At 39.7% G+C, this 26,165-nt stretch overlaps 1 protein-coding gene across 12 annotated transcripts in view; it reads left to right on the top strand.

Annotated features, from left to right (window-relative positions):
• cacna1g (calcium channel, voltage-dependent, T type, alpha 1G subunit) overlaps positions 1-26,165 on the top strand; it is a 192,798-nt gene that overhangs the window by 130,708 nt on the left and 35,925 nt on the right. For 8 of the 12 annotated variants that reach the window (XM_075457857.1, XM_075457852.1, XM_075457860.1 and 5 more), the window contains 5 exons: positions 8,317-8,443; positions 9,148-9,273; positions 10,344-10,433; positions 10,640-10,832; positions 12,512-12,562. In XM_075457857.1, coding sequence (XP_075313972.1) covers positions 8,317-8,443; positions 9,148-9,273; positions 10,344-10,433; positions 10,640-10,832; positions 12,512-12,562 — 587 coding nt within the window. Of the gene's footprint in view, positions 1-8,316; positions 8,444-9,147; positions 9,274-10,343; positions 10,434-10,639; positions 10,854-12,511; positions 12,563-26,165 lie in introns of all 12 variants that reach the window. The other 4 variants (XM_075457861.1, XM_075457854.1, XM_075457853.1 and 1 more) reach the window with 2 other exon arrangements.

The following is a 26,165-nucleotide window of genomic DNA, read 5'->3' as shown; positions in this document are numbered from 1 at the left end:
TGCCACATTTTAGAATTTGTGTGTATTTTTGTGAGCGTGTGTTTGTGTAAGCATATGTTTTGGCGTTCTTACACAAGTTCATATTTGCACAGTAATGTTTATTTGAGCGGAAGTGAGGCGGAAATCTCCAATTTGGAGACTGTTTTTATACACTCATTTCCAAATGCTTATGTGTGCTTGGTTATTTCAGCCTGGATCTTTACATGTGTGCGCAGTCCTTTAGTTTTAGCCTCAATGTGTGTATGCTTGTGTGCACATGGAGCTTTTTGGATGTGGCTTCATGCTTGAGTTGACTTACATCTAGCATGCTGAGTGTCTCTTCTTGTAGAGAAGAGCTCTCCAAGTTTGCCCTCTCTTGAACATTTATTACAGTTCTCAGGATGAGCAAAAAAATCAAATATTCATTTTCACCCCACCAAATTTACCCACGAAACACCAGTGATCCTTCCTCTTGACATTTTGCCTTTTCAACTTTCACCTTTGGCATGAAAAGAAAATTCTTTTGTGGAGACTGCTTTTGCTCTTCCTGCCTTCGAGGTTTTACTTTCTTCTTGGAGTTCAAACTTGGACGTTTGTGTGTGTGTGTGTCAACGAGGTGTGTGTTTGCACTGTCTGCGTTTTTTTTCTTCCATCCTTCCCTCGTGCTAAAGACCAAAAAAGAATGTTGAGGTGTAGAGTTCTCATCATGTCCCCAGTTTATAAGTACTTAATCAGGTGTATGACTGTTACCACTGATAAAACAAACATAAACAAAACAAAATAATCTAATTGTAATAAAGAAGAGTTCTAAATCAAAATCAAATCAAATTAAATTTATTTGTAAAGCACATTCAATGTACAAACAATTCAAAGTGCTTTACATAAAATAAAAGCATTGCAGTAGGGAGTGGAAGAAGCATGAAACATACATAAAAGAATATAAAGAGAAACAAATAAAATAATTTAAATGAATTTAAAATCTTCTCGTTTTAGAAGATTTGAAACTTCTGCCCAAAATGGTCCCCTTTTTGTGTGGAGCAAGGCATTTTCCATGAGTGTTGCTATTTGTTCAAGTATCAGAGCACACTAACTCTACAATGTACAGTGCTGCATGACCCATCCATCATTTCTGCATATCCTGCCAGGAAAACAGGAAGTAGATGCAGCAAAAATTGAACTTTTTAGGTTAGATCCAAAAAGTGACGCACGTTACACATCTTTACACAGTCAGCTAACTGATAGAATTTAGTCTGGCTTCCGTTGTAATGCTTGACTGAAAACAATTAGCATGCTGAACTTTGCAAGGTGAAATATTAATGTGGCATTAATGAATGAATGTGCTGCCAGGCAAGAGGCTTTCTAATGCAGTCTGATGACGCTGTAACAAACCGAATACTTGAAAAGATGCATCGGGTTCTAACTGCTGCCGACTTTTGATCTGTCTGTCAGACCCCCTGCCTCATTTAATCCCTTGATGGCAGCGAGGCGGATGCTGTATTAATGTCAAGTTGACACGGTTTTACAGTCAGATTATGGAACAAACAGCAATCGCAGGAAGAAATTGGACAAATTCTAAGTATAGAGCACAAAAGAGCAATGATTTCTCAAGAGAGCGATGTCTTCAGTTTGAGAAGGATGCAAAATGGCTGAGAGAAAAATAAGATTTGGGCTGGGAGTGAGGAGGGAGAAGCGAAGAAATATAGAAAGAAAGAGCTGAGCTAGCCAGCCTGACTCCTCTGCTGAGGCTGCAGACAAGTTACAAGGCAGCAATTCTGGAAAAATGTCTTATGTAGTTATTAACTATTGATACAAAAGGAGTGCTATATTTAAGGCGATAACATATAAGTACACACAAGTCTCTGACTGTGCTGCAGTGGGTATATCGTATGGCTTGATTTACTGCAGGTACTTAAAATCCTGTTAGAGATGATTGTATTTGCTCAGTAGTGGAGTGGAATTACTGCTTGCTGAGTGACCGCTCAGTGGATGACAACATTTGCGGAGTTGTCTGAAAAACGAATAGTGAGTCATTTATGAAAGGTTAGGCCTGTGCAACAAAACCCATGGGGATATTTTTTCACTTGACCAGCAGGAATTGGAGCTTTCTCGGAAGTAATGCAAAACTGTCCACAGTTAAGTCTATCCTCATTTTGTATCCAAATATACGTGACATAAAATGTAAAAGTTGGCTGTGATTTTTGTGGGAAGAACTAAAAGCAGACAGAGCTGTGAGACCGGCAGATGGCTGCAGAGAAATTAGCACAGATGGTCTTTGCAAAGTCACGCTTAAAGTTCACCCGTCAGGTTAACGATCCCAGTGACTTAAAGTCCAGGAACACGTGGTAAGAACAATGTTTTTGAAAAGATTTTTGTATGCGCACTACAATACGATTAAGACCTGTGTTAATATCAGAGTTTTATGTACTAAAACAGAAATAAGAAATATGCATTTGCCTAATTTCTTGCACTGACAAGATAGAAAATTGTACCTGTTATATATGACAGATCTTGTTTATCAGTAAGAAATTAGATTGTGGTGTCAACAGAACGTGTTGAGAGCCGAACCTGTGCGCTGCTGAGTTAGCTAAGTTAGCCTTAAGCTGAGTTATCCATTAGCTAATGTTGTGTTAAAGTTTTCACTGTGCTATAAAGTTTGCAAACGCATGTCAGAGTATAACAAAACAGAAATGGTATTAAACAGGACCTACTAAATTGAGACTGACCTTCTCACATGTCTATGTAGATTATGTTCGTGCAGGCAAACGCAGCCTGTATTTACGTATATATGACCTCTAGTGGCCATGAGAGCAACTGCATGTTGGGGGTGAAAAATTTGCCATGACAGTATTGTTTTTTTAAAATTATTTTAAACCGTCCCAAATATTTTTTATACTGTAATGATGATATTATTTCCTAAAGCCAACCGGGACACAATGAAGTTTCATCATAAGATTTTTGTGTTTAGATGTAACCAAGGCAACCTGTAAAAGGGGTTTTCTATGGTTGTGCCTTTGACGTTAAAGTTGAAGATTTAAAAATCATCAAAAGGAATGCAGACTGATAAACTATCAAAGTGATATTAGAACATGTCATTAAGTTTTATCTATAATTGTCAATATTTCATTCACGAGTTAAAATTGTAAACTATAAAGTCAAAAGCTGTTTTTTTTTCTCCAAATTATTCAAAATATTACCAGGCAGACAGCTTTGTCATCCATAAAGCCTCAGGATTAATTTTAGTATCAGCTTGTTGTCATCACAGTTCCTTTGTGGCAGACTTACACTCATAGGGTGTTTAAATTAGATATGAGCTGTCTGTGTTTTTCCCTCTGGCAGCCATTGCTGCTGTCGCTGATGTGGGAATAAGTATCAATCAACATTTATGTGCTCTTTGGATGAATTCGTGGCAGCCTGTGATTTATGACAGCTTGTTGCTCAGGCAACTGAGGTTTAAACAGTGGAGGATGTCTACTGTAGTTTATTTGGAACTAGCAGGTGAGTCTTTTCTGTGTGCAAGTGTTTGTATCCACGAGTTTGTTACTGTTTGCTTCTCATTAGCAATATTAATGGTGTCATCACTTTACACAGGGAAGCATTTGTGCTTTGTTTAACAGAGCATGCACACGAGAGCGCCTCTGCAGTCATACGTGAAGCACACAACCAGAGCTGAAGGCTGGCCTCAGGGATGGCCCCGCAAGTTAGCACCTTGTGTCACCAGATGGCACTTTTATGTCACCCAGTGTCACCTACACCTCATCCACAATTCAGCTGCAACCTAGAAACCCCACTCTATCCCTTTCCCACCTTGGTGTGTCCATTAATTCCACCCGACACACACTCAGACCTCACTGCAGGCGGTCTGATGCAAACAGCTCTGTGGTAGTTGTGAGGTCAGGCTTGGTCATTAGGTGTGTTTACTGATAAATCCCTGCAGTGCTCGACCTCTGTCGGATCAGCCACGGAGCTAATCCGTCACTTGATGATGATGTTATTATCATGAGACTTTTTACTGGATAGCCAAAGCGCTTGCTCTCTTGTGTATGTGAATGTTTGTTCACCCTCATCCTTCACAAAGCTGACGGCTCTAGTGGCGCCGCCGCAAAGTAATCTCACACCAGAATGTAAAATACCGAAGGTGGTACATAGTGCACAACATGTCAGTTATACAATAAAGGCTCAACAATTGTTATACATGTATACCAATGTCTGCCTTTCAAGGTTGTATCATCACTACTTCTATCAATACGTTAAACTTTCACACATGCTCCAAAATAAAAAAATTACAATATTTTCAAGGCCCAAAAACGTTGTTTTCTTTGTTTTCCATCGCTTAAAATCGCAAATGTGATAATGCAGAACTGTTACATGTTCAAACACAATTATAAGGTGGGAGGTTAGAGGGAGGAGACGGTGATTTTGCACCACAAACTGCCACACCCACACTGCCCAATTTGAGTCCCAATAATGCCCACCTACTTCTCACTTTCCCACTTTCCTGTTCGTCGCGGTTGGGGAGGGTCATCGATAAGAAAATACATGATGAGGGTCACATATTAATAAGAATACATTTAGAGAAAAACAAAAGCAAAAAAGGCTTAAAAAAGAATAAACACATGCTACCAGGTTTGCATTGCCTGCAGGCTCCTTCAGGCAAAACAACGGAAAGGCGAAACTTTACAATGTGATGTGGAAGTCTTACTTTGATTTTGATGGTAGAATTGAAAAAGCCATACTTCTACCAGTTTGACATGAATCTTTGCTTGAGGGCCAACATACCGATGTATTTACATCTTTAACATTGAAATTCGATTCGTATTAGTTCAGCTTTCTGCACCTAGTTTGACAGTAAAATGCGAAAGATGGCGAAAGGCTTTACAAGAGGTAAGCTACAAGACATTTATCTTGCATGGTGGTGAAAGAAACTGAGTTCAGATAAACAGAATCAGAAAAAAAAGGAACTGCCTCATCCCCCCACCCATGCTCCTGCCCTCCTACTCCCTCTCTTCCTGATATCTACATCTCAGCGCCATTTCACCACATTCCGTGTTTGCTCTTTTCAAACACTCCTGGCTCTTATTGCCCTACTTGTTGTTCCCTTTCCTTAATGTGACTGATGTGCTGGTGGTGGTGGGAGGGGTGGTGGTGCATGTGTGCAGGTGCTGAGCATCGCAGCACCCTCCTTCCCGCTACTTTGTGTAGCTCGCGAAACAAGGACATGCTGTGAAACGCCATGAAATTACGCAGAGAGGTAGATTAGAAGAAGTGAGTGCTAACTTCTTCTCCCTCTGGCTCCTACCATCCATCTTGTGCTCATCCTCCTTTTTGTGTCATACACAAACAGACATTCTGGAGAGGATCCCATCACAGTGTGTGTCCTTCATGTACCACATCATCAGAGACTATTGATTGAGAATAAGAGGTTAATCTTTCCTTCGTTTCGCCTCCTTAATTCTTGTCAGAGTGGAGCTGGAAAATAGGACATGATGTGAAGAGGCAGAAAGGTTGGCCTGAGGTTTTCACATGCAAAACATCAATGTGGAGCAATCTTAAGTGTAAAGTACTGTGCAAAATTCCTGAACCACCCCTACCTCTTTATATTTGCTTCCAAACAGCCAGACTTTCTTGTAATCTTTTAGAGTGGTCTTGAGCAGGAGTTCTCCAGGTTTTTAAAAGGTCTATATCGAGTTTTTCTTTGGACATTGGCTGCTTTTTAACTCAGTCCATTCCATATACCTGACCTTTTTCAGAGGGATGTGTGCTTCTGTTTGTTAAGCCACTTAAATGCTGACCTATGAATTATTCAAGCATAAAAAGGGACCAACCTCAAGGGACGAATCAGTGTTCAGTCTACACATAACAGACAGCTTAGCTAAGAATATATTGAATAGTATCTTCAGGCACTCGGTTATGAGCAACCTGTTGCAAAGAGGAGATTTGTTACCAATTCTTTAGTTGCATGTGTGAAAAAATGCCCAAGATAACACAGGCTGACACAGACATAAAAGAGTATATTTGCACTAACAAGTTGATTCCCAAAAAGCTATTCGCCTAAAATTTAGGATTGGGAGAGCCTCAGTAAACTGGGAGAATACTGTGGCTGCTAGATGCATGGCTTCTCATTTCATCTCAGCTATATTCATTAAACAGCTCTAAACTGCAACTTGTCATAGAATATTGTTTTTTTTTCTTAAGTTTACTATCTGGACTATATGTTCTTTGGATCACCGTGTATACTACACATCAATATTTACACATTTAAGCAAAATGGCACTATCAAGAACTAATTAATGTTCCTTTAATTCACTTCACATATATAAACATATCAATTCTGCCTTACAGTTTGATGATTAAACTTTTGTCTCAGTTTTGCCACTTACATACATTTGTAATAAAATAAACAAAACAAAAACAAAGTTAATAGTATATTTTATGTCCTCTGCATACAGTACTGTATAGTGTGCACTTTATAGCACTTAAAGCATTTATGGCACTTAATAGATTCTGCTAATTCATTGGCTTCTGAAGAAGCTGCGCTATTCTACATTTTCTATTCTGCACAACCCATATTTGCTTCTTTGTGTCACTTTCAAGTGACAAGTTGAAATTAATGTGAATGGAAATACCAGGTCATGAGCATTTGGCTGGAAAAGACTATTTCAGCATATCTTTTTCTGTGCACCCTCATTGGTTTGAATCTATACTTTACTACTGTACATGCCTAAAAATGGTGGGTGAATTCCTTTTACCAAATCGACAAAAATAACTTAACTGGACTTTGTTTCCTGTCTTTGCAAAGGAATTCAATGCAAATATGTCTATAACATAACTCCCTGTGAATGTTCAGATGTTTGTGAACATATTTGTTTTGTCTCCCAGAGGGAGATGGATGCAGATGCAGCTCTTGAACACTTGTGCCCTCTGTAGGCAAGAGGATGAAACCAGCCTCAAACCAACATGATTTTTAAAAAGAATGCAGGGAGAGTCAGTGAAGACCACATGGATGAGGTGTACCTATCACCCCAGTGTTCTGTGAACAGGAATATTGATCAGTGTGGCCCTGGCTTCTTATCATCTCATCTCTTATCTGAATGTGTCATTGAGTCTTCCTCCACTCAGTCATCTGCATGGGGAAAAACGTCTATACAATTGACAAAGGCAAAGCTGCTGGTCACCCAATAACCCTTTAACTGTGCAGCATTGTTTTACTTCATTAAGACCTTTGCGTTTTTCATGTTATCTATCACATCACATTGACTGTGTTCTTTGTAAAGCATGCACATAAAGAGGTTGGAGTTTAAATGTGGACATCTGTGGGGTTTTTTGTGTTTGAAAGCCTGTGCAGATGAGTGTGCCCTCATTAGGTTTTATGCGGCACCTCTGCTTTGAGTTTCACCAGATGAGAAAAAGCTCAGCTGCAGTGCAGTGCAAGGTGCCCTGTTGGCACTTATTAAACATTCTCACCAGTCCATTGGCTTGATTGGATGTGTTTCCTGAACTGCAACAGTGAGAGGGAGCAAGAGTGGGATGTTGAAGATGGGAAGGAGGAATTAAGACGTAAGAAAAAGGTGCCCGTGGGCCAACAAGTGTTTGGCCTTGAAAAGCTGACGAGAGATGTCACTTTTTCCTAAAAATTAAGTTGGAGCAAATTTGCACAAACATTTTTCTTCACGTGTATTTGAAAGTGACATCTTGCTATCTTGACAAATATTGCATTTTTATGAGCTTAAGAAGAGGCACCTGTTGTGGCAGTGGTGCTTCCTTGACTTAGTGGCAAGCTAGCAGTCCACACATTTGTTTTTAATGTAGCGCAAAATGGCAGCTTTGAACAAAGTCGACAAACCACCCAATCTTTGTCTGTAACATCCGGAATACTTCTAAACACTGCTTTATCAGATTGATTTGTATAATAAGTGCCCTCTTAGGACAGCTTCGCTCGCTAGTTTCCTTCTTTTCGCAAATTAGCAAACATTAGCTTATTTTAGGTTACCAGGGTATGCATTAGGATGTTAGAGTGCCCTCTGCTGAATTATGGGGCAAACTACTTCTAAAAGCCTTATGCATCCATTTATACAGCTTATTGTCTGTTTGAATTTTAAAACTTTGGGGAAAATTGACAATCTTAAGAAAGACCATACTGAAGACAGAAAACTGAGTAAAAATATGTGTGTGCCTAATGTTAGGGCCTGTTGGAGTGTGTGGGATGTGACGAGGTCATGGTTTCCAACGCTGCAGGCATACCCTCTCCATCTGGTCTCAGCTGTATAGACGTGACCTAATTGTATCCTGGGCAAACATATAAACACACACATTAATACACTTTTATATGCCATATTCCAGCGTGATCAGCAGAGCCCCAGGGCTGAAGCTGGTGGTGGAGACACTGATGTCGTCACTGAAGCCCATCGGGAACATCGTGGTCATCTGCTGTGCCTTCTTCATTATCTTTGGCATCCTGGGAGTACAGGTGAGAGGAAGAGGAGAGAATAAGGAAGCAGCAAGGTTTGGAAGAGGAGGATGCAGGCCGGGATAATGACATACTTCTTCAAATCATGTCACAATTCTTTACTCTCTCCTGTTACACTTTGGGCGGAGACGGGCTGCATCATGGAAGCTTATAACTCATACCCCAAGACACTTATATGCTCTCATCTGGCCTCAAAGGAGATTTCAAGGCTTATAGCCCAAGGAACAATCTGTACCAATGAGCTCTGCAACCTTGGTTCAGTTCTGGCTCCTGTTGATCTGTCATCAGCTTGTTAATGTCCCTAAACCTTCTGACCAAGTCAAGCCATGAAGGGTTAATGCTGTGCTGATACCATGAAGTGGTGATTGGAGCATCCACTCATTTAAGAGGCCAGTTGAAATGTTCAAAATGTTGCCAGTCCAAGTATTGTTATTGTTATTTCCCGACCACTGAATTTCATGGTGTACCTTCTACAGAGTTATGTTCCTAACTATTACTTTTGGCAGACCATAGGCCTCCAAAAAACCCAAATGCTAACTCAAGGTATTCCTCATCACTTAAAGCTTTCATTGCAGGAGAGAAATCCCATATTTGTCCTCCTAATTTAGCTCAACATAAAATTCAAACTGATTTCAAATGACAGAAATACAAGTAGCATGATTTACCTGTTTAGTTTTGAGGCATGTTTGTGTTTTTCTCCTCAGCTTTTCAAGGGAAAGTTCTTCGTTTGTCAAGGAGAAGATGTAAGGAACATCACCAATAAGTCGGAATGTCGGCAAGCCAACTATAATTGGGTCAGGCATAAATACAACTTTGACAACCTGGGACAGGTAGGACCTCAGATTCCTGGTAGTTGAACATATAGTCATGTGAAAGAGAAAATAAAAACGTCTTTCAGTTTTCAGGTTTTACGTATCAAGAAATGATCTGGTCATTCCCAGGTTTCCAAATGAAGTGAAAAAAATGAACAACAACATATAACATATTACACTGTGTTATCACTTATCAAATAAAAACCAAGCCAACCTGCAGAAGTAGTGTGTGAAAAACTTGTTACGCCCCATTATTCATAAGTTTGTAGAACCACCTATGACAGCAATATCTTGAAGTAATCATTTTTTATATCATGTTAAAGTCACACCATAGCATTTCAATCAGGTTCAGGTCTGGACTTTGACTGAGTCATTGCAACACCTGGATTTTTTTCCTTTTCAGACATTCTGTTATAGATTTGCTGCTATGTTTGGGATCATTGTCCTGCTACATGGCCCGATTTCAACCATGCTTTAGGGTGGCTGCATAAAAGCCCAAATCATCAGGCCTCCACCTCCGTGCTTGACAGCTGGCATGAGGTGTTTGTGCTGATATGCTGTGTTTGGTTTTATCCAAACGTGCTGCTGTGCATTATGACCAAACATCGCTTTGGTCTCATCTGTCCAAAGGATATTGTTCCAGAAGTCTTGTGGTTTGCTCAAATGTAATTTCTTATACCTAAGTCATGTCATCATGTTCTTTTTAGAGAGAAGAGGTTTTCTCATGCAACCCTTCAACACACCTGAATATATTCCAGATCACCAAACTGACAAAACTCCTGCTTTTTTTTAGTGTTCCTTATTCTTGCTGATGATCAGTTAATCAAATGAATCAAGATTAGCAGCACTGACTAGAACTGACCCTGTTCATTGCTAAAGAAGCAGTAAGTGGGGATTCAGTTTTCCACACACTTCTTCTGTGTTTTGTTGAGTTGTTTCTTATCTGAGGTTCTATTTACCTTATTTGAAGACCTGGTTAGGACCAGATAATTTTTTTCTATTAGGTGCTGATATGCAAACCTCAGAACTAGAAGGTGTATTTCAATTTTCACATGACTTTATGTGCATCTGGTTCTCTTCTCTTCTAGGCCTTGATGTCTCTCTTTGTACTGGCCTCAAAAGATGGATGGGTGGACATTATGTATGATGGACTTGATGCCGTAGGAGTTGACCAACAAGTAAATATATATTTGATTTTACACATACAATCACATACGGTAAATTGGTCCAGTACACTTGTCATGGCAAGTCATGTGGCTATAGTTTAAAAAAAGATAATCTATCCACAAAGAAGGATTTACTTTTCAAAAAGTTAAACATAACACACTGTTATATAAGGCTTCTGGATAACAACTAACTCCTTACTCGTTTGTATTTTTTTTAGCCGAGAATGAACCACAACCCATGGATGCTGCTCTACTTCATCTCCTTCCTTTTGATCGTTGCCTTCTTTGTGCTCAACATGTTCGTGGGCGTGGTGGTGGAAAACTTCCACAAATGTCGACGCCACCAGGAAGCCGAGGAGGCCAAACGCAGGGAGGAGAAGAGACTGAAACGCATGGAGAAAAAGAGACGGAGTAAGGAGAAGGAGCTGGCTGGTCGGTAGTCTTTCCACATCTTTCTGAGTCCTGCTTGATTTGAGCTTGAGCCTTTTCTTTCCTTTTGCTTTTTTAATTTGGTTTGGCCGAACCTGGAAGAGCGCAATTAGTGAGCTAGTACCGACTATAGTTGCTACTCTGCGGTAGAACCTTCCCTTTCCCTCAATCGCCTTCTTCCCCTTTTACTCATCAGCCCTCGGGCTAATAACGTTGTCTGGTGGTCACTTGCTCTGCTCTGTAGACTATGCTACAAACTGTGGGGCTTTTCCTTAACCCCGGCATCGGTTTCATCAAGCTGGATGTTGAGATAAGCTTCCAAAATTGAGTTTACAGAGTTAGGACAGCTGACCACTGGAGTTACCCCTTCCCTTTCCCTCCTCCCCTACCTTGCCTGGTCTACCGTAGACGCCGCGCTTGGGATGGCCCCTTGGAGCATGCCCAGTGGGTGCTGACGTACAGGGCTTGCATGGTAGTGGATACACAGAGCTAGAGGGAGGGGGAGTTGTTCATCATTTAAACGCGGTGATCGAAAAGAAGACCCCCCTCCCTTCCTCTCTTCTGCATGTGGTTTAGTACAGCCGCAGGGGCAGGGATAGGCCAAAATCTGGACGGAGGAGTTGTCCCATAGCTAAGATCTGAGATCACTGCAGTTGAGATTTGTTGGGGTTAGAGCTAATGGCCTGCCTGTCCCCGTCCCCTGCGGCTGTATAGGAGTTGGTGACAAACTGCTTGTTTTGATTTTTACTCTTTCCACTGCCTCCTACAACCCAAAACATCAGTGCTAGCATTTGCTAGCATTAGCCTTCTTTTGAATTTGGTGCCTGTAGTTACAGTATTTTACTCCCTTGTTGTAAAGGCACCTTGTTTTTTTATGTTTTGCAAAAGGAGCAGTGGACACTAATGGTTTCTAAAAGTTGAAAGGAAAAAGTCTCTTGATTTTGACTCTACATTCAATAACCGCAATGTTTCAATGTGGAGCTCTTGAGAAATACAGATGGATATTGATCTTCCTTTTACAGGAGGCGTCTGCCAGCATCCGGCCAGCTGAGCAACTCCCCTTGAACATATCACGCACATTCAACGTGTACACACTTTGTGGCAAGAGGCCCTTTACCTATTTTTCTTATACATTTTTCTAAGAAGTTTATTTTCCTATTTAGCATTTTGCTTCACAGATTTTTTGTTGAAAGTTTGTCTTCTTTTTCTTTGGCTTGGCTTTTACATTTTTTTGCCAGGATACTTTTTTTTAATTTTTTTTCCCACACATGGTGTTTCATTAGAAAGAAAGGGAGCACATATTGGGTTATGAGTGACGACAACAACAACAAAAAGGCAAGGTTGTTCATGGAAGTAAATGGCTTACTGGTGTGACGAGATAGTGCAGCGTGTAAGGTGGCTGTAAACGTCTCTGTTTTGACAGTTTTGTTTGGGAATCAGTAACCTCCTAAAGCATTAATCCACAGAACTGGACTCAGAATCACTGGAAAGACAATACATACGAACATAAACCAGCTTAATCTTTCATCGCTTCCTTCTGGCCTTACTCCATCCCTCTTTCCCTGTTTCTCTCTCTTCAAATCTCTCTTGTTTCTAAGTCTCAGCCATCCTTCCTTCCTTGCTTTCTCCTGCTTCTGACTAACACAGTCTCGTTCCTCTAGATTTAATGGTTCCGGGGGTGAGTTGGGCCCTTTCTGACGGCACATTGAAAGGTACAGAGTTTCCAGCATGTTCTGTGTGTCCCTTTAAACCCCCCACCGCCACCGACCACGACCACCCACCATGGTGGCTAGGGTTCTTAGTTCTATGATCACGGGAGGTAGGGCCCCATCCCGCGTCCCCGCCCTCCTGCCTCTCTCCCATCAGCCTTCAGTCCGCTGGACATACTGTTACCTGTTTTCTCTGTCGTGGCTTTGTCTTTCACAGCTATTTCACATCGTCTGCGATCCATCCACTGTCCACAGCACCTGCATTGCTGCACATCCACCACAAGGGAAGAAGAATTTGGTTTAGTTCATTTGGCAATAAAACTGAAATGGACCTGTTGCGAAACAGGAAGAGTTTCCGGAGGGGAATAAAACTGCTTGTATTATGTTGAGTTTAAGTATTCCAAGGCTTCTTTTTTTTTCTTTTTTTTTTTACACCAGCACTATAGTCTAGGTGTAATTCTTATTGTAGACACTGAGAGAATTATACCCGTTTGTTGACTTCTGGGCTTTTATTCCTATGCTAAGGCTTTGATAGCAATTTCTGCAATCTGGTTACATGGTAGCATGTAGTATGGTTGCTCCAAGCCAGTACAATGCGCTTAATGTCCAAACTTCAACAGTTGTTGAGAATATATGGGATTTTTTTTGTCTCATCGCTATTATGGAACCCAGGTTTGACATTCCCAGCTGTCACCACATCACAAAAACCATAGGACCAAAACTATATGAGTTCAGGAAGAAGAACATTAGCAGCCTGTTGTATGACCTTTCAAATCTCAGCTTCACTGATGATATTTGCACAACCAGTACAAGCCCAGTTTCTCCTACTAGTTTAACTGTTTCGTGAAATGATGAGCACTTTGCTTCACAGAGTTGTTCAAGATGTGAAGCTGTTTTTGTGGGTCAAAAAAACAACATGTGTGTTTAAAGAAATGCTTCATACGTGGCATTCCAAGAAGTTATAATATACATCTATTTATGTAGCACTTTAAAAAAAAAAGTGAAACCCAAAGCCCTTCACAAAGTAAGTATTAGAAATAAATAGGGCTGGGCGAGTTAACTCTTTATTATCGCGTTAACTCGTTAATTATTTAAACATTTTATGGCGCATTAACGCAGGTTTTATTATTTATTTTATTATTGTAAAAGTCTGTTGCTCACAGGCTTTTATTTTGTAAAAGTCTGTTGCTGTCTGTTGCGGAACCGGAAAAGAAAGTAATTGGCGGATCCACCAAACATGGAGAAGGGTACGGAACCTTTTCTCGGCCATTTTCATTTTAAAGTTCTTCCAGACGGCGGAGTCGACAGAACCAAAGTCATCTGTAAACACTGCCAAGTTGAATTGTCTTCTCAGCAAAGTAGTTCCAGTCTAAAATATCACTTAAAGGCAAAACACACAACTGATAGCAGCAAGTCATTCAACCAAACAGACAGTGGAGCGAGGCTTCTACATAACAACTACATAAAAATACTGATGTTAAAAGTGTTTTTGCACAACAAATGTTATGGCACTTTCATTCATATGGCAGTATATTTAAAATAAAACTAAATGCTAAAAGCTATACACTACTTTTGAATTCATTTTTGGATTTTGCGTACAAATGCGATTAATTGTGATTAATCAGGGAAATCATGTGATCAATTAGATTAAAAATTTGAATCGTTGCCCAGCCCTAGAAATAAAACATGAAAGTCAAATAAAAGACACTACAAAAGAAAGTAAAAAGAAATAAAAAATTCAAACAATAAAGAAACAATTTGGAAATGGCAGTAATATAATTCAAAATCAATAAAAAGAAAATCTAAATAAAAATGTAAGGTACATTAAATCCGGTAGCGGAACAGATCAATTAATTAGATTAATTAATTTTTTCAAAGAGGTGTGTTTAGAGAAGAAATTAGCATTAGATTAAACAGGAGAAGATTTTTACCACCAAGTCAAAAGCAATGTGTACATGCACAGCCATATTCTGACTATTTACCTTAATCTGCTGTCACTCAAATAAAACTGCACCACGAATTAAATTAAAACAGTTTTTTTGCCAAGGCCTTCACTGCCAAAATAAGTAACTACAGTATAATCTTATGAATTTAAAATGCACCAAACCCTGTTAGAATATTAATTAGTTTTCCAGCTGCTATGACCACAGCTCAGGCTCTTCTTAGGGTTTTTTTTTTTTTTTTTTTCAACTTACCATCTTAAATAGTAGATGTGGAGTACAATAGTACTTGCAAAGTGCATATCGATCTAATGGCAGATTTCCTCTCACACACTGTGTACAGTCATACCTGTTCTTGCTAAATAACAACTTGTTATTAGGTAAGACCACGGCTTATTTGTTCACTGTGGTCAGATAGTGTTGGGCTTGTAGATTATCTTAGGGCTGTCTCAGCACTCTGAATAGTTCTCTGCCATACGTTGCCCAATTGTCACAACTAGTTTCCATGGCAATCTGCATAAGATATTGTTGTGATTAATGGGAGCTGCTGACAATACTTCCACTAACTCAGTATTGAGAAATAGCTTGTGTGAGTGTGCCCATGGTTGTGTGTCTGTGAGTGTTAAAACAGCCACATATTCCTGGTAGGTGGACTTGACTATGTATGTTCAAATTCCTGTGTTCACGTCTGTATTTATGTGCATATATGAGGGTGTCAGAGAGCAGATGGCTGCAGAGCAGGTTGTAAAATATGCAGGAGCAGCCATCTCATCCTCATATCCTCTCTTCTTCTCAGTCTGAATAACTGTTTCAGAGGGGGCTGGGATACGCACAGCCCTGGGTTGATCCAATGCGGCATTTGCCTCAGGGCACGGCTGCTTACAGAAAAAAATACATAAAACAGTGTTTTGCATTTTTGTTTGGGTGGTCAGAGCTCACAGAATAGGATTTATTTGTGTGCGTGGGTGTGCTATGCACACTGTGCTGGCGTCTGGGCTCTTATCTTTAGCTTGCACTGCGCTGGAGAAGTCTTTGGTGGAACAGAGACAGAGGAGAAGAAGACAGGAGAGGAGATGATGGAGGGGGTACCTAAAGATTTTGACTCAAGATGGAGGGAGGAAGAGAAGAGATACAATATGTGGAGGTAGAGGTGGCAGGATTACACAAATGCAAAGGAGCAAATGCACTAAGTCAAATTTACTGTACTTGCAAAGATTCAGGTACAGATGTGCATAGATTAGAAATACATGTCAACAGAGAATTTGAACTGAAGTTTGAAAAGTATATAATTAAATGATATACTTAAGAATATTAAACTATAGAATTTCCCTTTGGGATGAATTAAGTATTTTATCATTTAATTTCAATTTAAAAGTGGGAAGAAGTGATTGTTCACTAATTCCATCACTACTGCAACACAGTTTATTCTTGGCTATATAGAGCACTTACTCGGGGAGAGGGGAAAAAGAGATGCAGCAGTGCTTAATAATTATGCGCCAGATATTTACAGTTACGTGCTGCATAAACAAATGCTGACAGAATATGTGAACGCCAAATCTGAGGTTATGGAGAGCACAAGCTTGCTGATTTTGGTTGAATACACTTTTTACGTCTCTGTCTACAACACTGGCAGAAATATTTGTCACAAATCTGTGTGCACCCTTTTTTTTATTGTTAATGCAGTTAATACAGCTACACATGCATCCACTGTAAAAATCCTCAATATTAGAAATAAAGAATAAATATTACCCATGAAAAGTTGTTTGTAAAAACTCTTATTTTTAAGAGTCATAGTGGCACCGTCGTTTTAGCTCACGTGAAAATATTTAAAAAGCAGGCCACATTACCACGTATCACTAACATGCTAACAGTTAAGATCATACAAGTTAAGTTTCAAATTAGCTTCTGTCACACATTTTGCAAATAACTTTCTGCAGTTCAGACAGAGGCAAAGAATAGCCACTTCACATTTGAGACCTCTGACAAGTTATTTTACAAAGGGATTCTCAGCAAGTAGGAGAATCACAATAACAAGCTACAAATATTAGCATTAGCACACTCCATTGACTCCGTAGTTGCTAGCTTCAGATCACAGTGCATGAAATAGTCTGTTTCAACCAATTTTGTGTACACCACTTTTAATGTGCCACGTGAAAAAAGTGTAGCCTACTTTACAATAAATGAAAAGTTACAGATGAAGTTTCAAACAGCACCTTAAAATGGCTGACTCACTACATTGAGAGATATAGTGAGCAAATCGACAGTTTGAACACAGCCTTCATTTATCATGTTAGCATGCTAACATTTATTAATGTACTAAACAGAAAGTTTAAACAGGATATATATAAATATATATGAGAAAGTGTGGCTGAAAGAAAATTGGTTGAAATTCTTAAAGCTGAAGTGAAGACGATTTAAAGACATTGTGCAGATTCTGTGCGTAGGTGTTGCTTAACAAGCTAGCCAAAAATTGAAGAAACCCAGCACTGTTCTCATTAATGAGGCTTAGCTACAGACATTGAGTCATGGTCTATAATAAAACATAACAAAACAGAAGTGAACTCGAGGTAGTCACTTCACAAAATTATTTTCATGTTGTTTTACTTTCCACATTTGTTCCACTGTATATTTTTAGGCAAGTAGTATGCTTTGTCCTCCATAATATTTAAAAGTTTGAGCTTTACTAGCTACTTTATTTGTAGCCATATTGTTAGAATGAAAAATAAATCAACCACTGATTATACATTCTCAATTAAAATGGCCAGCTCCAATAGACATCAAAATTAGCCCCAGATACTACATTAAAGTGATATATATAAGTTAATAAATCAACAATTAGAATTCAATACTATATTGTAGATGAGTCAGATTCTACCTCTTGTGTCTATTTTAGGTATTTTTTACTTTTGATCACTGAATACTACAAGCATGCTGAGAGACCTCCAGAGAAATACTTTCATTCTGTCAGTTTCATTATTGTTGTTGGCCAGATTAATATATATAAACTGATCTTGCGGCCTGTCTCTCTCACCAGCACCTTTTTGGCCTTCTCTTTATTTCTTTCTGAAACAAACTTGCTTGTGATGGGCTTGTGTCTTTCACAAGATTTAGTAACACAAGTAAAGTATTGCTTGGGTTCGGAAAGTTTTCATGTATTTCCTAATTCTTAAGAGTTGCTGCATCAGACCAAGATTGTGATTTGCTGTTTGGCCTACAGGTGTTCTAGAGGATGATCAGCGTTATCCATCCTGGACAAAATATTTAATGCTCTCCTGTCAACCACAACCTCAAAGCTGTCAGGTTTGCAGACATCTAGATAGCTTTTCTTCCTGATCCGTTAGCTGAGCCTGTTGCTTCTACCTCAGCAGACCACAGCAAAGTGCTAAGCACTTGCTACAATGGACTTGTAAGATTTTTCCAACGTTCTGCTGCACATGTTAAAGGATCTTCGCTTGCTCAGGAAATAGAACCGTTTTTATGTCAAAAGAGGTGGAATGTTTGACGGCATTGGTCACACATTTTTTAAATATTACATTTCTTTACATGATGACTGACGTAGAGGCAAAACTGAATGTCTGTAACAAATTTCAAGGTAGTCCATCCCCTGGGTTACAGACTAGGCCTCTAGCATGGATAATGAAAACTATTTCCCCACTTTGAGAGGAAAAATATCCAAATGCAGCAAGTTTATATGTGAACTGAAGCCCATTCAACACCTGGAATTTTCCAATACAGAATTCATACATAGGACTGGACTTGGATTTTATCTGACCTACTGCACTGAATCCCGCGCACTCACTGAAGAGGAGAAATAATGTAGAGGTTGAAGCAAGCGACAGTAATCGTATACCACACCCATCTAGAAAATTGACACCCCACAAAGACATAGACATGCTTGAACTCCGACACACATTGAGCTACAAACATGCGCGCACTCAGACACGGTCACAAACAAACGTGTGTGAGACGACCTCTCAGAGCCATTAAGTTGACTTATTGAGTCATTCCTTCTATAGTCAGAGTCAGCTGGTTGTGACAGACACACCAGGAGAAGCTACGCTACACTGCACATAACGAACGCAGGAAACTGTAAATATGCTATGTCTTCATATTACTCCCTCCAAGTTCAACTCTCACTGAGCTCTCAAAGACATGGCATCCAGGGTATTTTGGCAAACAGCAGCTTGTATCGGGGTAATGATGCTCTTAGTGTCTCTGTGAGACGACTGTGTCACACACAGCCGCGATGCTCTCTCTGTCACACAGATTCTGTCTGTGGGATCATATGTCCATGTACTGTATGTGCTTTGTGTGCCTAGTAAAAGTTTTAATTTGTAATTGTCAATTTGCATGTATATGTGTGTGTGTGCCTTGGCAGTACTTTTCTTAGAAATCAGCCTGATAGAGATGCTGCTCCGCTGTGGTAACAGATGGCTCTGGAGTTCCCAAACGGGTTTGAGCTGATCAACACTGTATCCCAAGCCACTTTGGGTGGGTCAGTCCACACAGAATTCACTCCATCATAACACACTGTCATCACATCTTACACCAAACAGTCTCCTCATGAAGGAATTCAAGTGTAGCAGAATAAGAAAAAAAAAATCATCTAGTTTTTAGAGAAAAGTTCTCGAAAGAGAGTCCATTGGGGCCACACCAGCGATAGTGTTGCATTTGAAGCCACTTCCTTGTTGGCTTGACATCTAAAGCCCAGAGGCATATTTTATTTACAGTCGATGAAGCTGCTACAATATTAAGCCTGAGTACATATATTTTGAGCTTCATTCCACGTCTGTGTATTAGAAATGTGTATTAGAGCTGATTGGCAGTGATTCCAAGCAAAGCAGTCAGACTATATTTTCTGCATCGTTTCGTTCTATAGTGCAAGTTACATCCCACCTGCTGTTGTTCCTACAGGTTCCTAGGTGCATTTGTGTCTCAATAGGACCAAAGTTTTGGTAACACAAAAACATTTTACCAATGGAAAAGCTTAATATATGACCCACAATTAATGTAGACACATGTAGATTATAATATCTACTTATTAGCTCACTTAACTCTACAAATAAAATCATACAAAGCACATCCAACTCTATTTTTATCCTTTGTTGGGATGGGACCAATTTTTTAGCCCGTGAGTTCCATGTCCAAGATTATCCCACTTTTTTTTCCAATGTGGAGGGAAGTGGTTGAATTAAACAACAGTTCAGTTCTTATGCTACTGTCTTAAAGATTTTGTGACTGGTAGTTGGCATTTCACAGTTTAACTCAGGGCCACTGTTTCACTGCTGTCTACATGGTGAGCTGGTTTCTGCAGCTTTGTTTATTGCTGTCTCATTGTCAGTGGAAGTGAGGACTACCTTCTCAGTAAACAACCATGAAGGTCTCGAACTGCGCTTGAGTCAGTGAGCTGTTAATTGAAAAGCTGTAACCTATCCTTTAGCATTTAAGTATCTATTAAAATTTTAAAGTGTTTGGTCCAGACTTTATCTTTCTGAATAACCGATAGACAGCAGTTCTTCTTTGAATCTACAATGTTAACATTAGAGGCCTCTGAACATTTCATATAGAATCCATCTCGGCTGCTTGTGTATCTGTGTGTGTTTTCTATTATATTTCAATAGTTTATATTCACATATATTGTTTTAATCGGTATCCCACCTGACTTCTAAGCTGTCAGATTCATCGTGACTGATTTTTTTTCAGGGTCATCATCTTACTCAGTTTACTCAATCTGCTGCTAAATTTTCCAATTCAAATGGCATTTGAAGAACTTTGTGTGACTGATGATTTGACATTTTGCCTGGCAACACAACGTGACACCCCATAGTAATTACCAGACTCATCATCATCTCTTTCTTTACCTTCAGGGGCCGTTTCTGTGCTCATTTGTCCCCTCAGAAAAACTCTTAGTTTCACACATTAACATTTTAACTCCTGATGTTTTCAGGACTGACCGCACATTTGTCCCATCGGTTTTCTCCTTTTAAAACTCTTTTAGCAGCTATGTTGTGAATGGGAATTAATAAGAACTTCTGAAGCCGGACTGTGCAGTTTCAAGCAATTTTGACAGATTGGAAGGTGGTAATTTGACGATATTGCTTCAAATGGTAACGATTGATTTATTGCAATTCTTTACAGCCCAACTGTAAAGTGGCCAACTGAGAATCTTCCTGCTATCTCCATCAACACAATGTTCAAAATACTTAAACTCCCTCTATTTAGGAGACAAGAAGTCTACACTTTTCATGCCGTTAGCTTGAAAAGTGCCATCGTGTTAATGTAGTAGAGCTTTGTTAATTCTTAAAGAGTTCCACTCCTTTCTTTTGTAGCCCCAAAGGGCTCTTACACACCAAACCAACATCAAGAACCAGCAGTGATAAAAGGGGCCCCTCTGCATCTTTGTTGCAATGCTCGTTCTTTTGGTTGTGGAAGAAGAAAGGATGAGGCAGAGACAAAAAAATCATCAGCAACCTTTTGAGGTCCACTAATATACTGTATTAGTCTAATAATAATTAATATATACTAATATATCTGTGCACCCTGAGCCTAAGAGTCATTTAATGTCATATAAACCTCTCTATCTCAGGTTGGCACTTTTAGAAAAAAACAACAACAGATCGAACAGGCTGATAAACTTCTCTTCTATATATACACGCTAATGGTTTCATCATTTGCGAAAAAAAACAAAACGCAAGCTTTACAGCTCTAAAGATAATTGAGCCAGCAGCTGATGTGGACAGTATAATTTTTGTCGTCCTAATTTACATTCATAAATCCTTACAAATAGGTGGATAAACAAAGTCATAAACTATATTTTTGCAATAATCTGTCTTGTCAGTACATGGCCGGCAAACAACAAAAAGACAAGGACAAAAGGATTGTCCCATAACATGGTGGATCCCCCAGTACCAAAAACACACAGTCTTAAAAAAACATAAGCGTGGATTTATGCAAAGTAGCTTGACATACCATGAATAGCTTATCTTCATCAATTAGCTTGGTACACACACACAGAGGAAGACGCACAATCCCTAGCTGGATCTGGGTCAGAGCTAACAGAGATGAATCTGACTCAAGTTTCTCATTGCCTCTCTTTCTTTGTTCGAGTCCTCTGTTACGGGAGTGTAATTAATAGCAAAAGTTTTTCTGGGAGAGGGTGAACAAAAGACGAGGATGAGTGGGAGCGAGTATGGAGGCAAAAACACCTCAGGGTGGAATATAGAATACAGAGGTAAGGTGGGAGAGACAGTGACATGTCTCGGCAAGAAGCCACTGAGATCAGCAGCTCGGCTCTGTAAAAGTTTGATGGTGTAGGTAGCACTGCTTAGAGAAACATTCAGTTTGATGAATCTTTCATAACTTTTTTTGGGGGGTGGGGGTTGGCAGCAACTGGATGTTTTGTTACTATAACTGCTTGGGGCAGTGCTGGTGGATGCAGGTCAAGTTCAACTGATATTACATAGGCCTCTGCTGTAATGGTCATGCTTGATGTTGCTTGATTCATCATTTTTAAGTATTCTGGTTAGCCGAATGCAGCTGAAGAATGAATTTCACTTGCAGGTTGAGCTATCGATTTTTAATTAGCAATAAAGAATGATGGATTGTTGATTTGGCTGGAAAGGCAAGTCAAAACTGACACTGAAACATGAAGCTCATTCATTTCCAAAGAAAGCAATGTTTTAAAGGGATTTTTTTGTCTTAAATACTGCGACAGAATTTATTGTAATTACTTAGCCCAACTGAGAACCTGTTACAAGTAATGTCTGGGAGGAAAAGAAAATGCCCCAACAACGCTCGCTATGAATGTTTCATATTGGAACCTTTCCCTATGAATATTTCAGATACAGAAATGTCAAGAAGAGAGCAGCCATATGAGACGCAGACTGCCTCGTACTGTTGGGCTGGTCGGCTGCACTGAATGCTCTGATGAAAGAGACATGGCATGGGCTGTGAATCTTATTTTATCTTTTTCTATTTCAACTTGCTGGTGGAGTTGTTAACGAAGAGGCCTGAAATCCAAATCTTTGTCTTTGCCTCAATGTGCGTGCAGTGTATCAGAGAACATTACAAATGGCAGAATCAATGATATGATCTGGATGCTGCTAGAGGTGGGGGCATATACAACAATTATTTGACCCACAGTTCTTATGGCTTTTTTATGACTACTGCTTTTATGACTTCAATTGATCGGATCAGTCCCAGTTTGTGAGTGTGTGTGGTGTGTGTGTGTAGTTGTGTCATGATGGGGATCTAAAACCAAGAGGAAACCAACTTGATGGGGACTTCTTACAAAGTGATTTTTCACAGTTATGACTTATGACACAGTCTTTTTTATCTCTCCTTGTTTCTCAACAACTTCCCCAGAGTTTGTCTAGGGGATTAAAGGTGTGCGCACCTTTCATGTATGGTACTCTCCTTTATTTGAGGTGTATGGTATGGTTTTTTGTTTGTTTCGTTTTGTCTTGTGTGTGCTATATTTGGTGCGTAGATATCTCGGGGGCTCCAGAGAGCATCTTTGTGGTTGCATAGACATATGTTTTGTCCCTTGTTTATGTATGTTGTGTTTTGAACCTAACAGAGTATGTCCAACAGTCTTTCTCTCGGGCTGAGGTTAAGGTTAGGCTTATAGCTTGGGGAGGGGGGGTCGAAATATACCGGTTTTGAGTTAGACGCAAAGGATAGGGTTTGGATTAGCGGTTAGGATAAGGGACATGTAAATGAGGTATACTGGGGAAAAATGTCAGTATCCAGGCAGTTTAAATTATTTTCCATGGTCAGAAATGTACCGTGACGTGAACGCATGTTCAGTTTAGATAGAAAACATCTGATTCTTGTTATTTTACTGATCCTTTACTACGACAGAGACTCCCAGCTTCATCCAGAGCAGTTTGTTTCCAACTATGAACATGGATTTCACTCTGTAGTAGATATGGTCGGGAAGTCCTCAGTTGTACTTAGGATGGAGGTTAGGGTTAGGATTAGAGGTGGGATGGAATTCAGGGAAGTTTTAAGGGTAAGGGTTCCTATTTTTTTTGGGGGGGGGGGGTAAGAGTAATACACAAGATATTTTGATATTATGTCAGAAGATATATTTAAAATTCTGGCAGCTGGGATAGACTAAATTGCATAAAGCGGGTATAAAAAATGGATGTATGGATGATTGAAACAGATTTTAACATGTGCGGTGTCACGCTACCTTATGATGCGGTCCCAGTTTTACTGCTTGACTAGCGGCATTGCAGTGAAACAACTCCAAGAATTAATTACAGCTACTTTGCGGTATATGTGGTTTATAGCTGTACCGTTAATGGTTTTAACTAAAAATGTTAGATGAGGTGTAAAGCAGGCAAAAGTAAAATGTTAATTCCAAGCACAATTAAAAATCCATGAATCGAGGACGACTAAGTCATCGGCAGTTCTTCTTGTTGTATTTAGTTTGACGTAAACTGTGGAAATTGATTCAGCTAAAGGAAGGAAGGTTGAAACACTGTCATTATTATTAAAAAGCTTTCCATTGGTCTGTATCGCTGTTATCTCTGTTACTCCGCCCTCCACTCACTCTGTCCAATCGCTTGCCTTCACCCATTTCAATTAGACCATCCAGCTCAAGTATGACTCAGAAAGGTGTGTCAGTCTACCATGTGTGAACCAGCACAGTGTGTGTTTTGTGTGTTAAAGAGTGCTGATAAGAGTGGGTGTTTTCATGCCCTGTCATTTTGAATGATGTCATGTTTTCCTGTTCCTTTACCTCTTTTCTCCTGGTCTCCTCAATTTGCTCTGCTGTTCCCTTTAGCTGTTACCCACTTTGATTAAAATCCCATTTTTGTCCTTGTTTTTTTACCCCCTCCCCTTATCTGTGTCAATTTCTCTCAATTTGATATCCAAACAAGACAGCAGAGCATTCAGGATTTCCAGCTTAATCATTCTTTAATTGTTTCACAGTAACTATTTATGTTTACAGTTGTTGCTATCTCTTCTTTTTTTCCGTTTGTTTGTTTACGACTCAGTGTTTGCTGGATTTCAAAATTGGACATACATTCCTTGACAATGAAGGTTGACATAATTGATCATTTTACTGGCAGACACTGAGTGTTAAGGTTTATTACTGAGCCATTCATCTCGAAGGACAGGAGCATAAAAGCAGCTGCCGCATCCAACCAAAGTAATGCCTCACAAATGTGAAAATATGATTGTTTCCTACTGTCTACTTCCATCTGGACACATTAGCTTTAAAATGCACTGTTGCTGCTTTTATGTTCCATGCCCTTGTCTTCCTTTCACAGCCATTTTGTTTGTCATCCAAGATCCAAATTTGAAGTCCCTGTCTGTCTGCACACATCATCCATTCCCTCCATTCTTATCAATTCACATTTTCCAATCAGCATTAAACGTCTGATGGGACTACCACACCCACAGAGGCCTTCAGACATGTTCAGAGGAGATCCAGTAAAGCAGCAGTCATTGCGCCAATGAATCACAGCAGCATCTTGTATTGTTTTGCGATTCATTGTCAGGCCTCCTTTTCACCGGATTAGCCAGCAGAACATCCTTTCCACTTCACAGCCTACTCCAAGCACCCTCACACGATCACCACATTCTGGACAGCTAAATGTCCTCTGTGTTCCAGACCCATATTCTACATATCAAATCCAAACCAACTTGCCCTCACCCACTGTGCTGTGCTGTGGAGTGGTGTGCTTACTCATCGGTCCCACAACCAAGGACCCTTACTGTGTCTGTATTTCCCCCCAAAAAAAAAGACTGCCTCGGAAATGTATGCATTGTATTTTTGAGCTTGGCCACGTCCAAAAGCAACCTCCGGGCCAAATCCTCAATTCTGAAAACCATCTCCAACAGAGATGGTGGTAAGAATAAGAATAGGTGGTCTTATCGTGAAGGTGAGTGAATTAGAGGGCAAAATGAGGAATAATGGTTACTGGAGTTGTTTTTGGACAGGGAATGTTCTTCTGTTTTTCTCTAACTGTTTCTACTTCTTACTTTGCAGACCATTTGACAGAATTCAATAGGGTTTTTAGATCTCCTTAGAATCAGTGAGGTAATTCGATAAACTCAAAGCCAAATGTCCACAAGATGTGGCAGTCATATATTCTCATTGAACTTTGCCACAGTCATAGCGTAGTTGCAGTGTCTAGCTTCATTTTTAACATAGTTACGACTCATTTTAACATCATTATTGGTTTGTACAGGCATCAGTACACACTAACAGCTCATTTAGCCAAAGTAATAGATGCAGGGTGAGGGTGCTTTAATTACTGGATGACCCCCAGCCTAAATAGACTTGTCTATGTTCCAAAAATTAAAAGACCTCTGTCCTCATTAAGGTTTTGTTTTTTTTCTGAACCAAAAATAAGTCCATTTCAGATAGATTACCATGCACGGTTTGTGCTGGGAGATGTGTGAAGTTAAAAAGGTAACTTTGACTTACCAACTGTCACCGTTCTGAGCCAGCAAACTCATGAGACCGACAAGCGTATTCCCAGATTATACAGTATCCCTGACATTCCTAGGTTATGAAAGTAACTCCTGAGGAAGAATTGTCTCCACTTTCCTCTTGTGGATGTCCATCACAAAATTTGTTGTCGTTCCAAGAAGAACCAGGCAACCCAAACTAACAACCAACAACAAAAATGGTCTCCACACAGCTA

This window comes from Odontesthes bonariensis, chromosome 23, assembly GCF_027942865.1.
Source record: "Odontesthes bonariensis isolate fOdoBon6 chromosome 23, fOdoBon6.hap1, whole genome shotgun sequence".
Taxonomy (NCBI): Eukaryota; Metazoa; Chordata; class Actinopteri; order Atheriniformes; family Atherinopsidae; genus Odontesthes; species Odontesthes bonariensis.
The sequence above is the reverse complement of the archived record's forward strand: the minus strand, read 5'-3'. Positions and strand labels throughout refer to the sequence as shown.